The sequence below is a fragment of the Mus caroli genome, unplaced genomic scaffold (genome assembly GCF_978045245.1).
Source record: "Mus caroli unplaced genomic scaffold, Mus_caroli_1 scaffold_14, whole genome shotgun sequence".
NCBI lineage: Eukaryota > Metazoa > Chordata > Mammalia > Rodentia > Muridae > Mus > Mus caroli.
This window is the reverse complement of record NW_028227269.1, coordinates 108,643,337-108,658,984: the sequence shown is the minus strand read 5'-3', so window position 1 is coordinate 108,658,984 and position 15,648 is coordinate 108,643,337. Positions and strand designations below refer to the sequence as shown.

The 15,648-nt window shown below is 49.3% G+C and overlaps 1 protein-coding gene across 1 annotated transcript in view; it reads right to left on the bottom strand.

Moving 5' to 3' along the window:
- The window catches only part of Dync1h1 (dynein cytoplasmic 1 heavy chain 1), a 65,817-nt gene that overhangs the window by 28,328 nt on the left and 21,841 nt on the right, over positions 1 to 15,648 (bottom strand). The window contains exons 12-34 of the mRNA XM_021178532.2: positions 14,393 to 14,533; positions 13,214 to 13,390; positions 12,976 to 13,086; positions 12,776 to 12,895; positions 11,715 to 11,954; positions 10,695 to 10,850; positions 10,434 to 10,547; positions 9,977 to 10,087; positions 9,694 to 9,903; positions 9,388 to 9,534; positions 9,068 to 9,234; positions 8,815 to 8,988; positions 8,165 to 8,330; positions 7,896 to 8,084; positions 6,831 to 7,025; positions 5,972 to 6,254; positions 5,482 to 5,582; positions 4,185 to 4,344; positions 2,831 to 3,074; positions 2,498 to 2,681; positions 2,032 to 2,244; positions 1,216 to 1,454; positions 899 to 1,055 (exon numbers count right to left, since the gene is read on the bottom strand). Of these exons, the coding sequence (XP_021034191.1) occupies positions 899 to 1,055; positions 1,216 to 1,454; positions 2,032 to 2,244; positions 2,498 to 2,681; positions 2,831 to 3,074; positions 4,185 to 4,344; positions 5,482 to 5,582; positions 5,972 to 6,254; positions 6,831 to 7,025; positions 7,896 to 8,084; positions 8,165 to 8,330; positions 8,815 to 8,988; positions 9,068 to 9,234; positions 9,388 to 9,534; positions 9,694 to 9,903; positions 9,977 to 10,087; positions 10,434 to 10,547; positions 10,695 to 10,850; positions 11,715 to 11,954; positions 12,776 to 12,895; positions 12,976 to 13,086; positions 13,214 to 13,390; positions 14,393 to 14,533 (3,999 nt within the window). The remainder of the gene's footprint in view (positions 1 to 898; positions 1,056 to 1,215; positions 1,455 to 2,031; positions 2,245 to 2,497; positions 2,682 to 2,830; positions 3,075 to 4,184; positions 4,345 to 5,481; positions 5,583 to 5,971; positions 6,255 to 6,830; positions 7,026 to 7,895; positions 8,085 to 8,164; positions 8,331 to 8,814; positions 8,989 to 9,067; positions 9,235 to 9,387; positions 9,535 to 9,693; positions 9,904 to 9,976; positions 10,088 to 10,433; positions 10,548 to 10,694; positions 10,851 to 11,714; positions 11,955 to 12,775; positions 12,896 to 12,975; positions 13,087 to 13,213; positions 13,391 to 14,392; positions 14,534 to 15,648) is intronic.

Genomic DNA, 15,648 nt, shown 5'->3' with positions numbered 1-15,648 from the left:
CCTCACGAGGTGCTGTCATGGCAAGCCTCAGTGGGCAGGTTTCTCCTATAAATACTGCTCCCACGTTCCACACACCTGAACTACAGCCCAGTCTATCTCCACTTACATCCAGAGTTAGGCCACCTGCCCAGATCTCTCACCTGGTCAACAGTGGGGCTAAGATTCTAAGCAGAAGGTCAGAATCCCAACCCTTAACCTCAGAGTCATCTATCGTAACAAAAATCAAGCTATCAGACCAGAGTCAGAATCTACAGGACAGTCAGTCCCCAAAGGGACCTGATAACATCAATAGGGGTGGTAAGAAGTTCACACTTTAAGACAATGCTAAACTGGGTGTGGTGGCACATGCCTTTAATCCCAGCAAAAGGGGAGGCAGAGGCAGGCGATTTCTTAGTTTGAGGCCAGCCTGGTCTACAAAGTGAGTTCCAGGACAGCCAGGGCTACACAGAGAAACCCTGTCTCGGAAAAAAACAAACAACAAAAAAAGCAATGCTGACACAAACATCCAAAGGCCACAGGCCCCACATGTCTCTCACACTGCCTTCTCTTCATACCCTCCTCCCCCAGTCAACCCTACAGGCCCCACTGAACTGCCAGCCACTCAGCAGCTCATCTGCTAGGACAACCCTAAGCCTCCTGGAAGTACACAGTTGGAACTTTGGACACACTGAGCCCTGTGTACACCAGGTGTCCTACACACGCGCCTTTTTTGAAGTTCAACTTACAAATCAGGCACAGTAACTGATTAACAGACTATAAAAGTTATCTAAAACTTGTAAGCTGCTTAACTCTGGAATTCTCTACTTAGCATTTCCCGGCTGTAGACGACATGGCTAACTGAAGTCTTGGACTGTGGAGCGGGGGACACAGTTAAGGAGCAGTGACAGTGGGCACTCACGTTGGGAGGCAGGCTAAGGCGCTCTCCATTAGGCAGCGTCAGGAGCTTGTTGTCATCCAGCACGGAGTTCAGGTTCTCCACCCACTCGGGGTCCACATCGCCGTCAAAGACAATCCACTGGCGTTTCTGCAGCTCACCTCTCACATTGTCTATGATCCTAGTTTACAAAAAAATTTCCAAGGCTTACTCAAACCAGGACTCCTGGCTTTGGAATGCTCCCCTTCCCAGTGGATCCTGTCATTTGTGTGAACAGGGTGACTGCAAGCGCTTGGATCCTACAGTCCCGGAAATGCAAACATCAAACAGGGTAAACATACTTTCTCAGCACGTGTGTGAAGAGTCCGTCTGTCCACTCCCTGGTGTTGGGATCCAAGGTTCCGTAGAGGTGGTCTTTGCTGATGGCCTTGGGGTCAATTATGTGGGCCACGCCCTCCACACCCTCAAGCCTCTCAAGAGCCTTCAGCAGCACCCGCCAGGCCATGCTCTTCCCACTCCCTGAAGGCCCAACCATCATCAGGCCATGGTTAATCTGGGTGATCTGATAGAGCTGGAGAACCTGCAGGGCCAGACATCAGCACTGAGACCGTTAGGGAAGAGACAGAAAGGCTCTGTGGTACTTTTGGTGACAGCGAGCAAGAAACGGAACGTCTTAATTCCTAAAGCCAGGAAACCCCAAGAATCTGTGGGAACCATATCTCAAAGACATTTCTACACCAGGGAGGCAGTCTGGGCTAGTGGAATCGATGTCTTCTATGCTCTCTGTATATGGAAACATCCAAAGATTCTCCAAGGATGAGAAAAGATCAAATGGAAAGGACTATTTCATATAGAGTACTCAGGGCAACACATGTAGTAGGTATAAATAACAGAGCAGAGAAAGGAAAGTGCAGTTGACTGTGCACTGAGACTTAACTCTCGGACTGGGAATCCTTAAAGGCATAAGCAGTTCATTACAATCATACTTTTAGTCAGCATTTTTAGAGGTAGTGCTACATGTAAGAGACATGTTTTCCTATCTGTGTGTTAGTAAAGGGACACTCAAGCAAGCCTTGGGCAGATCTAAGTCGCTATATGCCCACACTAGCCTCGGTGAACTGGTCTCCTCAGATGGGCAGGAGCAGCCATTACAGTACCTTTTCAACCCACATCCCGCCAACTTCTTCTCCGTCGCCGTACGTCAAGTACATCTCCTGACACACTTTCTTCAGCTCTTCTCGAAGGGCTGTCATCTCCCCACGGTGGTACTGGACTCCAGGGAACACGTCAGACAGGAGGCTGAAGAGCAGCGGGATATCTTCTGCCACCAGCTTGGGCACCATTGTCTCGCAGACACTCTGGATCAGAATCTACGGGGTGGGAGGAAGAAGCCCAGACAGGGGATCACACTGAGAACTCAGGCTTCTAAGGGGAATTTCAGAACATGCATGTTTTCACTTGTAAGCGGGGTGTGGTGGTGGGTACCTGTGATCTCAATACTTGGGAAGATGAGGACAGCCATGAGGTTCAAGGCTAGCCTAGGCTACATAGTACATAGTGGGTTCAATTTCCATGGACCCTGGTCTACAGAGTAAAGGGAACCAGACAGCATTCTGTACAAACCTCCTGCTCAGGCAGGTTCTCAGCAATCTCTCCTTCATCGACTGCTTCTCCCCGTTCTTCTTTCTCCCTCTTTATCTTCTGGATCCTCTCCCTCTTCACATTGCCTGCACTTACAAGCACACTCTTCAAAGCCCGAAGCCCAAAGTCATAATGGCTTTGAGACGACAGCTGCTCATCACACAGTCTGAAAGAGAAAAGCCTCTTAAACAGAGTGCCCTTTAGCAAACAGCATTTACAATGAAGGAGTGAGATGGGCATCTGAGAGACAAGGGGTTGGACAGCAACAGTAACCATCAGCTAGACATGTGCCTGAACTGGCTCTCAGCTACTCACTTGAAGAATGGGACGATCTTGTTGGCAAGGACCTCAGCAGTCCGGAAGCCCTGCGAGTACAGCATGACCTGGGCGATCAGCTGCCGGTCAGGCTTGGTCATCGCCAAGCTCCGGAAGAGCTTCTTGAGGTTGTCAGGGAGGTTTGAGCGACCTGCATAGCCTGGGTTCATGGTGATGAAGATAGCCATGTCTGGGCTAACCTTGACTTGTTTGTTCAGCAGCTCACAAGTAATGGGGGCTGAGGCTGAAATGAGATGACACAAACTTACTGAAAACATTCGGAGTCTCTAAGATGACAGAACACCACTCACTCGACCTCAGAGGCTCTACCTGGGCTACTCTGACCGGCCAGGCCAACCCCTGTTACTCCTATGGTCAGGCACACAGAGAGCACCTGTGAAGCCACCAGAGGCTCACTGATTGGGCAAGCAATGCTCAATGTCACAGGGCAACAGGGGATCAAACCTGTCAGTGAATCCAAGTGACACAACCAAGAATCATGAGGATCACCTCCTTTTAGCATCAGCTCAACTTACAAAGTAAACCCTCCAGCCGCCTAATGACTTAAGGATGTGCGTATTTGCTCTGTGAGAGACTACAGGGTTGCCCTGATATTCATCTTTTCTTCAGGTCTGGAAGATTCTAACATAAGTTGCTGTTACTATGGAGTAAGAGTAAACAAGAAAGTCATTGGGTGGCGCACGCCTTTAGACCCAGCACTTGGGAGGCAGAGGCAGGCACATCTCTGAGTTCAAGGCCAGCCTGGTCTACAAAGCCAGTGCCAGGACAGCCAGGGCTACAGAGCAAATCTGTGAAAAACAAAGTAAACAAGAAAAGGCTTAAGTAGGTGTGGACAGGACGAGTGTCTCACCTACCTAGCTGCACAGCCAGGACATCTTCTGGCACCAAGCCTACCTCTATCACATGTGTCTGTCAAGTGACGAGAGCAAGGCCACCCCTGGAGCCTTCCAGAACAGCTACTCCTATGCTGACAGAGGACTCCACAGACTACACAGCGGGAGCACTGAGGTCAAATGGGTGCTAAAGAGGCTGGCTTTTCAGTGATGCTGGAAGGAAAAGCCTCCCAAGAGCCACTGTGGGGTCTGTTTGTGGAAGGGAATGTGCTGTGGCCTTGGTCTTGCAAAGGATGCTCTGCTCCAGGATCCACAGGCTCTGGCACTGCTGCTGCCACCATCAAGAAGCAAACTGATCCCAAATCACCCAGCCCGCACTCGCCTCCAACCAGGACTCAGTGCTTGCTCATGGAAGTAAGCAAATGAGCTCATATCAGATTTCCCTCCAGCTCCTCAGTGGTTACAGAAAGAGAAGAAAACAAACCCCACAGAAGTCTTACTCTTGTCGTAGTTGGGGTTGGAGTGCTCCCGCAGTGCCTCTTGTATGCACTGCACCTGCTGGGATACAGCTGAGAGCATCCGCTCCTCCAGGCGGTTAAACTCATCAAAGCAGCCCCACGCGCCCACTTGGCAAAGCCCCACAAAGATACGTCCCATCGCCTAGGGTAGAAAGAACCAAAGAGGCTTAAATTGTTTGCTATGGACTGACCTCCGTGTCCTAGCCCCAGTGTTACTGTGGTTGGACACAGGCCCCACAGAGGTAAAATGAAGGAGACTGGTCAGAGAGGACTGAGGCTCTTGTAGGAGTCGTCGCTAGAGTCCACCCTTCCGGCCACTGCTCTCCTCCTCTCTGCACATGCTAGATGATGGGTGAGGTAAGCAAGCTACACACAAAGCAGAGAGGCCTCACTGGGAGCTAGAGCCATCAAAACCTCTGTGGGCTCCTGGCCTGTGGAGAGACATCTTTGCAGTCTGAGCTGTGCTGACTTGTCCAACTCTGAGCAAGTCACATCCTTCTGAAACCTACAACATCTGCCTTCAAAATGGGAATACTATCTACCTCCCAAAAGGGACATTTAATTATCCATTCCTCATTTACATAAAAACATTACCACTACAAAGATGGACTGAGAAATGCATTTTCCATCTTATGCCAATAAAATCCTTCTGACAAAACTATAGTTTCTGTTCTAACACTTTGTTAGCGTGGAAGACGTTTTCCATAACATTTATTGTTCTCAGATACAGACATCAAGCATTATCTCAAAAAGTATTTTACTGGGCTGACGAGATGGCTCAGTGGGTAAGAGCACCCGACTGCTCTTCCAAAGGTCCAGAGTTCGAATCCCAGCAACCACATGGTGGCTCACAACCATCCGTAACGAGATCTGGCGCCCTCTTCTGGAGTGTCTGAGGACAGCTACAGTGTACTTACATATAATAAATAAATAAATCTTTAAAAAAAAAAAAAAAAGTATTTTACTTTCTAGAGCTGAAGGTCTAGCACCCTGGGAGAGCGGCAGCACGCTTGACATTCTGGGTTTGACCCCTGGTTTGGGAAGGGAGGATAATTTCTGCTAGAGGTGACAGTGGTGCCTGCTAGCCCTGCTGAGATAGGAGTGTGAGTTCTACGCCAGCTTGGGCTATACAAGGAAACCCAGTCTCCAATACAGACACAGACAGGCTTCAATGTGTGCTAGGCTCTGCTGCAGATCGGACAGCACCAGGGAAGGCCTGTCTGCACTGGGGCTGAGACGGGAAGCTTGATGGCGTTAGACAATCTGAAACAATTCTTACCTGGAAATCAAAGGTTTCGTCACAGTTGAAAACTAAGACGAACCGCCCCAGCTGATGGCCGAGGGCTTTGACGGACTCCGTCTTTCCGGTTCCAGCAGGTCCTATTATTTGGGAGAAAAATAATTTAGTACTCAAGTCCATTACCTACTAAGTTCTTGGTTTGAGAAAAGCCATAAAATTTATTTTTAAAATTGCTATAATAAATGCAAAGAAATTAAAGATTTTAGAATGTAAAACCATGGCATAAGAGCCGGGTGTGGTGGCGCATGCCTTTAATCCCAGCACTTGGGAGGCAGAGGCAGGCGGATTTCTGAGTTCGAGGCCAGCCATAACCAGGGCTACATAGAGAAACCCTGTCTCGAAAAAACAAAAAAAAAAAACAAAAAACAAAAAAACCATGGCATAAACAAACACATCCAAACCATCAGGTTTGTGTGTAAAATTAAGATCTGCCATGACTCTATCTGTCCAGGTCTGTGAAGTAACTTACCAAATGGGGAGCCCCCAAGCCTGGCTTCCAAAGCTTGTGTCATTGTCAAATAGCAACGGTCAGTGAGGGGCGTCTGAACCAGCTTGTCTTGAACACCCAGGTACTCAAAGCCGTAGTTAAACTTGGCATTGGCCATCTGAATGGACAGCTGCTGTAACACGTCCGTTTGCTTAGGGTCAAAGTAAAATCGCATCTGGCTGAGCCATTCGAAAGATTTGGCGTTGTCAATCTTGCTTTTGATCAAGGACCTGGTAACGTCTCTTTGGTGAACCAGCTCTGTGATCTGAGGAAGTAGAAATTTGCCATAAGCTAAAGCAACATTGTGCTGTTTGGGTCTGCAGACTATCTGTTAAGTTGACACAGGCTTCAGGCCCAGTTGCAGTGACCAGCAGCAAGCCTTCCAAACTGCTAACAGAACTTCACCAGAAGGGACACTGGAAAAGTTATCCATGCGACAGTATCACAGATGCAGAGTTACAGAAAACACAAAAGCCAAGACCCTCCGTAAGTAACAGCCCTGGGCAGCTGAATGTGACAGAGCAGCTTCGTCACGTGCACCCTACAGGCTGCCCACCTTGTGCCCCCATCCTGCTGCAGCCACCCCTCTGGGAAGAGGATGCAAGGAGCTGGTCATGGCCGGTGGTGCTGGCGCATGTCTTTAAGTCTTTAATACCAGCACTTGGGAGACAGAGGCAGGCAAATCTCTGTGAGTTCAAGGCCAGCCTGGTTTACAGAGTGGGTCAGAGTGGGTTGCAGGATAGCCAAGGCTACACAGAGAAACAAACGGCACATTTTAAAGCATCTTTCCCTCTCACTGCGTGGGCTGAGAGGTAAGACGGGGCTCAGGCAGGAGGCTTACCAAGTGCTCCAGTTTCCGTCTCCGGAGAGGAGGCTGCTCCATGAGGACAGAGTCTGCTAAGACGTTGAGTGTGACCTCCACATTGCTCAGCACAGACTGCAAGGGCCCCACATCACCACCTCCCCCAACGTTGCTCAGCGCATTCTCCACGTTCTCAGACCAGGCTATCTGGGCTGACAATACCACTAGCTGGGCCTAGGAAAGAAGAGAGACAGGGTTGCTTTCTGAGACAGAGCATCACTGCTCCTTGACTGGTTCTGAACTCACCACTCAACTGTCCTTCCTATCTCACTGCCCTCACGCCCCTCCCCAAGAGCCTGAGAATAGGTGCCACCACCTGGTTCCCAAGGGGTCATTAGTAGGGACAATTTTGGGATGTTGGTTTCTTTAAAAACACAGAAACATTACGGGAATGTACTTTCGTTTTAATCCCAGGTGTGCGGTGTGGGGCTGCTTCGGACTGTCTGCAGTAACTGGCTATGATTTGCCTTGTGCTCATGCCTGTGTCAGTTGCAGTTTCTACGATTGTACAACATTTGGGGGGCTGGTGAGATGGCTCAGTGGGTAAGAGCACCCGACTGCTCTTCCGAATCCGGAGTTCAAATCCCAGCAACCACATGGTGGCTCACAACCATCTGTAACGAGGTCTGACTCCTTCTTCTGGAGTGTCTGAAGATAGCTACAGTGTACTTACATATAATAAATAAATAAATCTTAAAAAAAAAAAAAAAACAAAAAGCAAAAACCAAAAACCATTTGGAATTCTGGGAACTTTTGAGAGGGTATATAAACATAAGGGCCCCAAGAGGGGTTGTTGGTCATTTAAAGAGATCAGTTGCGGTTTGCTGGTAGTTACGCTCAAAGAAACAAAAGGGAAGAAATTAAGATTCAGAGATCTCTCTCTCTCCCTCCCCTCTATCCTTTCTCTTCTATCGAGTGATAGGGATGAAACCAGGGGGACAATGGGTGGGAAACCAACCAACCAACCACCAATTAGCCAAGTCCTTCATCTAAAAGTTGTTGAGAGCTAAGATCCTTAGGCTGCTTGCTTCTATTTAAGATTACCTGGTATTTATCAATCCAAGTAATGTAGGTATTTGGGTCAATAGAAGTTGCTTTTCCAAAAATCTCCACTTCTGTAACAGACTCTGCCAGAAGTTTAGCCAAGGTGACTCTCATCTCCTTTTCCACCAGAGTGAGCCACTCATTGATTTTGGGGTGTTCAGTGATGGACACTGGAGTTTTAAACATAACCTGAAGATAAAAAGACATGATAAGAATGAAGGTGTCCGCGTGTGAGGGAAGTTTCTAAGCCACAAAGGCACTGCACTGACCTCCTCCCCTTCTCGGGATGAGATGCCGAGGACCACGGAGTTATCCTCATTTAAGATGATGCTGGAAACTCCGGCGAACATTTTCTTGAAGTGCTTCTGCAACTTAGCCACGTTCTTGCTATTCCCAATGATTTCAAGCAAGTCCTCATCACCCACAAAGTAGAACCTGAAATCCAAACAACCCAGCTGCTACTGCCTGGTACACAGAGGGTGACCGAGCAAACCGTCTACGTCCGGGAGGAAGCAGCTGCCAGAGACACCTCAGGCCTGAACTCAGATCTCATACCACCATCTGCCAGGGCCTGGAGGAAGACTCGTTACAGTGAGACGTGGGAGAACGCAATGCCGTTCACCTAAGTCATTTTGACAACATCTGCTGCACTCACCCTACGCAAACTCTTTGGAAAGGCAGAGAGAGCAGAGCTAACCCCGGAGGGATTCAAGCGGCTTCCGAGAGAACGAGCTTAGTGATGTTTAGTAGGATTAAGGAGAGCCGGGAGTTCAGGCAGCGTGAGAGACGGGCACGGAGAGGCAGAGGGCTCAGTGAGTCGGCCATCAAAATCCTTCAAGTCCAAACTGAGCAACGCCAGGCAAAGGGAAGAGGACAGACGGAGCCCAGCACAGCTGAACTTGATCTGTCTCAGGCTCACCTGGGGAAAGAGGAGCGCTCCCGTTCCAGGTACTCCCCCAATGCTTTCTGGATCTTCCCCAGCAGGTCTGCCAACCTTTCCAGAGACCTCTGGACTCCCTGTATGTTCAGAACATCCATCACAAGTGGAGACTTGGAGACTTTTTTCATCAGAGCCAAAAACTCCGTGCTGATACTAAAGAAGCAGGAGGAGCGGGTCAGCCTCGGCAGAGGGCTCCTCAGCCCCACCAGCGCCCGACCCGCCGCAGCTGTACCTCTGGAAGCGCTGGGTTTCCACAGGCAGCAGATGTTTGATGTCCGCACTGCCTGTGAAGATGCCTTCCAAGTAGACCCAGCGCCTCTGCACGTCAATCCACACGTCAAAGAGAGCCATGATTCGGTTCAGCTTGTCCTCCCAGCTCAGGGCATCTTCTTCAAAAACCTAGTGGGCACACAAGAGGACAGAGCTTAACTGCCAACCTTTTCAGTCAGATATGCCAGAGCTCACTGAAAATGGCAAATAAGGAGCACACTTTACGGAACTATAACTAGGCATCTGAGGTATAAGGAAGAGCGCCCTGCGCTGCCGCCCTACCTTGTAATAGGGAGAGAGTTTCATGGCAGAGACACTGTTGATATGCTCCTTGACCTTGTTGAAGAGGTCATCCCAGCCGCGGATGAGGCGGCATTTGTTCTGATAGTTGACCAAGTCTAGTTCGTATGTGTTCCACACTTCTCGTATCTGAGCGGAACCAGGAAGAGGCCGTTAGCAGTACAAATCAACACTCAAACGTTTGCAGGGGCAGCAAACATTAGGGGACAGAGATAACTGTAGATGACAAAGCTTCATTTTACATGGTCAGATCTATACAACGGCCTGATACCCTCTCCTATCACTTGCCTGCTTCAAAAATTCTTCCAAGGCCATCTCGCCTTGTGCCACCAGCAGCACATCCTTGACGACAGCTTCGTTCTTCTGAAGGTCCACGTCCCAGATCTGGCCCAGCGTCAGCTCAGAAACCACCCAGTTGACATGAAGCCTCTTCATCAGCTGTTTCCAGTGCCGGTCTTTGAGTGCTTCTGATTTCAGTTCAATTACCAACATGTTTATCTGTTCAGGGACAGAGTTACATGAGCAGGTGCCTTTTGAAGACATCCAACCCCCCTGTGTGGCTGTCCCCTACCTTCATGTAGCCTTTCAGCAGCCTCTGAACAAACTCATAGGAAGCATATTGCCGAAGCCTCGCGGGGAAGTTCTTCAGCTGGTTCAAGAGGCCGTCTAGGTTTTGTCGAAGCTGTCAGGAGACACAGGGAAACGGAGTCACATACCCAGACACACAGACACACACACCCCATATGCTGTTTTTTACTTTTTCTTCTAAGACACAGTCATGAATTTATCCAAGGCTAGCCTTGACATTACATAAGCCCACCTGCCTCCATCACCCAGCGCTCTGGGGACTGAACCTAAGGCTTTGTGCATGTTGGGCAAGCACTCTACCTACTGAGCTACAAACTTTCAGTTTCTATGAACCACAGAAGCCACACACAGGGTACAAGTGACAGCTTGGGAACTTGCCAAGCTCTCTCTGTGACTGCTAACACACAGACAGAATCACAGACATCCACTTCAGGAGATACCTTCCGAGGCTGAACGGAGACCCACGGCTGCTCCTTCATTTGATCAATTTGTTCCCAGACCTTAGAAAGCTCTGACCACACCCCTTTGAGGTCTTGTAACTCCTCCAAGGCCACCTGGGATGGAGAAGGGGAGGCGGTTAACCCGGAGCATGAAAAGAGCCCAGGCATTAGAAACAAGAGAGAAACTACCCTTGCGTCTGGCAGGGTCTGGCAGGGTCTGGCAGAGCCAGTTCTCCAGACTTTGCCCTCACGGGTCCATACCTGTACACGTTCTTCACTGCCACTGAGGAGGCCTGTGTCTGTGAGTTCCAATGCTTCCTTAGCTTTTGCACATTTCTCTCTGTCATCCTTCAGCCGGCCGAACTTCCCTTCATATATGGTGAGGGCCTGAAGAGCCTCCTCAGGACGCAGATTGCCCTGAAATAGCCAGAGCACAGAGTGGCAGGACTGTCTCAAGGGAGGGAGCACTGGGGCGCAGAGGGACTAGAGCCGATGGTGACAAAGCAGAGACCATGCCTAGCTAGCAGCTGCCTTGGGAAGCATGAGCTGTACTCAAGGAAATCAAATACTAACCTGAGTATGCCCAAGAACACCTTAAAAACAAGAAAACCATTTTTTTATTATTCTTATTTCATATGCACTGGTGTTTCACCTACATGTATATAGGGTGTATGAGCCCCTAGGACTGGAGTTAGACACAGCAGTGAGCTCTGGAAATTGAGCCCTGGTTCTCTAGAAGAGCAGCCAGTGCACTTAACCTCTGAGCTGTCACCCCAACCCCAAGTAAAACTAATTTTTATTCATTTAAAAACACTTCCTAGGGCCTGGAGGAATAGCTCAGTGATTCAAGTCTTAGCACCAAAGTGGCAGCTCACAACTGTCTGACTCTAGTTTTGAGGGAGCCGACACCCTCTTGGGGCCTCTAGAGGCCCTCTATGCACATGGTACACAGACATAAAGAAACAGATTTAAAACCACCTCCTACACAGACAACTGCATAGCTTTCACATTTACTAATCTACACACATCAGGGCCCCCACACCAGGTAAGGTCCCTACTGCTCTGTTCCCAGCTCCTCACTGTTATTTTGGTGGTATCTTGCCATGCTGCCTCACGCTCACATACCCAAGCAACCAAATGACTGGCTACCACACAGCCTTTTAGTTACTGGAGGGCAGACATATCTTCCGTACTGAAAAGCTATGCCGCGGCATGGCCTCCCGAGTCTGTCAGAAAGAAGTCATGCTGTGCTGCTGGCTGGCAGGGTTAAGTGACACTCACTGTGACAGGTTTGGTCTTCTCCCAGTCTGTCAACAGATCAGTGGTCCTGCTTTCCACAGCTCTGTCCTCCTGTACGATCTTCATTTGCAGGTTTGCCACCTGTTGCTGAATGGCAGAGTCCTTCCGACGCATGATGTCATTGAAGGCCCCCCACTCACCCTCGATGTTGTCAATGTAAAGCCAAGAAGGCGGGAACTGGAACCTTTGTTTTTCCAGCAGACGCTGACCATTGCGGTAGAGCTTTGAAAGTTAAAAGGATAAATTGGTTCTTTTCCTATAACAGTAGGAGAAACCGCTGCCAACCTCTCAACAAGAAGCAGGACTCCTGGGACAGAAGGACACACAGATCAAAGCACCTGCCTTCTATAATCGTCTACCTCACGACTGTTGTGGTTGGAGGGCACTGTGCATCTGGAGAGGCCTGCCAGTTTCTCTACCAACACAAACTGGGCATAGAGAATCCCCTGCACTGTGCTTCATCTCTTTACCCTGAATTATAACGGAACCCTCAGATCCTAGGTACTTGAGGACAGTAACAGACTTAAGAGACAGTGACTCAAACCTAACTCTGCTTAGCAATCACACACAGAGCTCTTCAAGTGCAGACTCCTAGACTCCCACAATGCCACGTTTGCTTATTGTGTCACAGTAAGCGCGTGGATAGCATGTGTGTGGAGGGCAGAGGACAACAGAAGTCAGTTCTCTCCCTTACCACATGGTTTAAGGGAGACTCAGGTCATCAGGCTCGACAGCAGGCGCCTGTACCCACTCAGTCAGGTCCCTGCTCCCCACTAGCCTCTTTTGTGACAAAATCTTGCTATGAAAACAATCTGGCCTCAAATTAACAACTCCCCTGCCCAAGCCTCCCAAATGCTGGGGTCAGACATGTTGCCACCAGAGCAGGACTCAACGGTGCATTCTAATGACACAAGACACACAAGTGGCTATGGCAGCTGATGACCGCTCTGAAAGAAACGATCCTTAAGGTGTCGTCGAGTCCCTCTGTTCCATCAGAACACAAGATATTAGGAGCTTATCACGAGCCCCATGTGAGAACTCACTTCTACTTGCTTCTCAAACTGTTTGATCTTCCGTTTCAGAGACTGCACATAGGTGATGAAGGTCACCGCGTCAGAGGTACTGGCTGTGTCAACGGAGTGCTGCTCCAGCTCTTGGCGAGACTGTTGGAGAGAGGGTTGATTTACAGTGGTGCCAGGCTTGACCGGCAGCCCAGCTCCTGGGCAGCATCCAGTCTTCTCACCTTTGAGATCTGGGAGTGGAATTCTGTCATGTTTGAGCCCAGCATCTGCCCAAACTTGCTGAGAACCTCCTTATGCCAGGAGTCATACTTCAAGTTCACCTTTGACTGAACCTGTAGGAGAGGTGGACAGGAGGATGCCATCAGCTCTTTCCTGGAGCGTCCAAGCTCTAACCCAGGGCCAAACGCCAATACTGCCCTTACGGCTGCCTGGTGCCTTTTGACAACAAGCCGAGCTCACCTTGCCGTAGTCTATCACCACCGGTCCAAAGTCTTTCTTGGTCTCCGCATTGTCAAAGGTTCCTCTGGCCTTCCTTATCTGGACCAGGAGAGCTTGCCACTTGTTGAGATCTTCCCCTAGCCTGTTGTAAATGTTTTCTGCCTGCATATCCCACAAACACTGGTACTGAAGCCAAACCTGCAAAGGAAACACAGCTCAATTCTAGTCTGCAGTTCTGCAGACTATTAAAATGATAGAACCTGCCATGTCAACAGCCCATGTCTCCACACCATTAGAGAACCGCACTTCAAAGTCTTGGAATTTATTTAGCAAAAAGGAAAATTTTACTTTTCTTGAAAACCATAGTTAAGACAACACAAGATTTATCCTACTATTCACTCTTTGGCTTAAAATAAACAAATATTGCTGGGTGTGGTGGAACACACCTTAATCCTAGCACTGTGAGGCAGACACAGGTGGATCTCTGTGAGGTCAAAGCAAATCTGGTCTACAGAGTTCCTGTCCAGCCAAAGCTACATAGTAACAGCAAGCTACACAGACTCAGGTGTGGGACACACACACACACACACACACACACACACACACACACACACGTAAGCCACAGTCCAGCCAAAGCTACATAGCAATAGCAAGCTACACAGACTCAGGTGTGGGACACACACACACACACACACACACACACACACGTAAGCCACAGTCCAGCCAAAGCTACATAGCAATAGCAAGCTACACAGACTCAGGTGTGGGACACACACACACACACACACACACACACACGTAAGCCACAGTCCAGCCAAAGCTACATAGCAATAGCAAGCTACACAGACTCAGGTGACCAAAGAATTCCAGGTTCTGGTCAGCCTTGTTTACAAAGCAAGTAACTACAGGCCAGGTAGGGCTAGAATAAGGAATAAGGCCTTGTCTCAACATAAACAAACAGCAGGTGGATAAACAGTTAAGCAAATAAATAAAGCAAACACTGCCCGCTGAGCCGTATTACCTATCAGGACCCATTAGCTTCCCAGTATTCATTCATTCATTCATTCTCATTCTCTCTCTCTCTCTCTCTCTCTCTCTCTCTCTCTCTCTCTCTCTCTCTCTCCACACCCTGGCCCCTCTCATACTCTTCATGTCTAGGAGAGCATGGCCACGGCACTGGATGGAATCATGGTGTCTTACCTTAACATACTGCTCAACTTCAGTCACTATGCCCATGACCGCAGAGTAGGACTCTTCCAGGGCGACAGGGCCGTCGGGCATCCTTGTCAGTGCATTCCGATAGAACTTCTCTTCCTCCGTCAACTCATAATGCACTCCCACCTGACCAACCAGAGCCAGAGATATTTTCCTTAGCCATAAGTAACAAGGAAGCGGATTATATTTAACTCATTAAACCGACAAAGGGAACTGGAGAATAACCACAAACTGGCACAAGGTAAGAGAAGCTGAAGAACACAGGAACCCTCAGTTCACCTCGACTGCCTGAGCACCTGCTAGAGGCCCCATCTAATACAATAAGCAGGCACTCCTCTCATCCGAAGTCACATTTGATAGATGAGAGACAAAGGACATTGTCATATGGGATGGAAGTCTACGTAGAACGAGTAGGAAAGAGGGAGGGAGTACAGGGGAAGGACTGGGACTGGCTGTACTCTAATTCATTGTTTACAGCAGAGGGGAATGAACAGAGGGCCTTGGCATGTTAGAAAATGTATCACTGAGCTACACGCCTATTGCTGGTTGTCCCCTCAACAGAAAACCAGAAAAGGCTTTACCAGAAGGTGGTTTGTGAACAAAGACTGGAAAGAGTGGAAGGGACATTTGCTCTCTGGGACTGTGAGCAGAGAACGCCTCATGCAAAAGCCCAGGGAGCAGAATCAGCCTGCAGGGCTGAGGGCCAGCAAGAGCCCAGTGAGGCCCGAGCAGAGCCAGGAGGGAAAGCAGGTCAGAAAGGCCCACGGACAGGAAGACTACAGCGAGATGGCAGGCTGTTAGAGGACCCACAGAGGCCGTTACCCCACAATGAAGACTGACTATAGGGGTGGAGAGAACAGCAGGAGGCAGCATTAGTAAGCCAAGGCAACGGTGGCTTCTGGGGTACAGTGGGAACAGTAGCCGTGGTAGAACAGAAATGCCCGATGCTGCAGGGCACATCTGACCACATTGTGAACTCCAAGACTGTGAACATAAAAAGCTCTGCTGTGGTACAGCTCAGCCCGAGCGCACACTGTTCATCCTAAGAGCTCTCTGTAAACAGGATTAAATACAGTCAGCGACAGGTCAGGAGGCGAGTTGGCTAGCAACCAGTTGACAGGGAGTGAGTATAAGGAAGTAGCAAGGAGCCAGGCGTGGTGGCGCACACCTTTAATCCCAGCACTCGGGAGGCAGAGGCAGGCGGATTTCTGAGTTCGAGGCCAGCCTGGTCTACAAAGTGA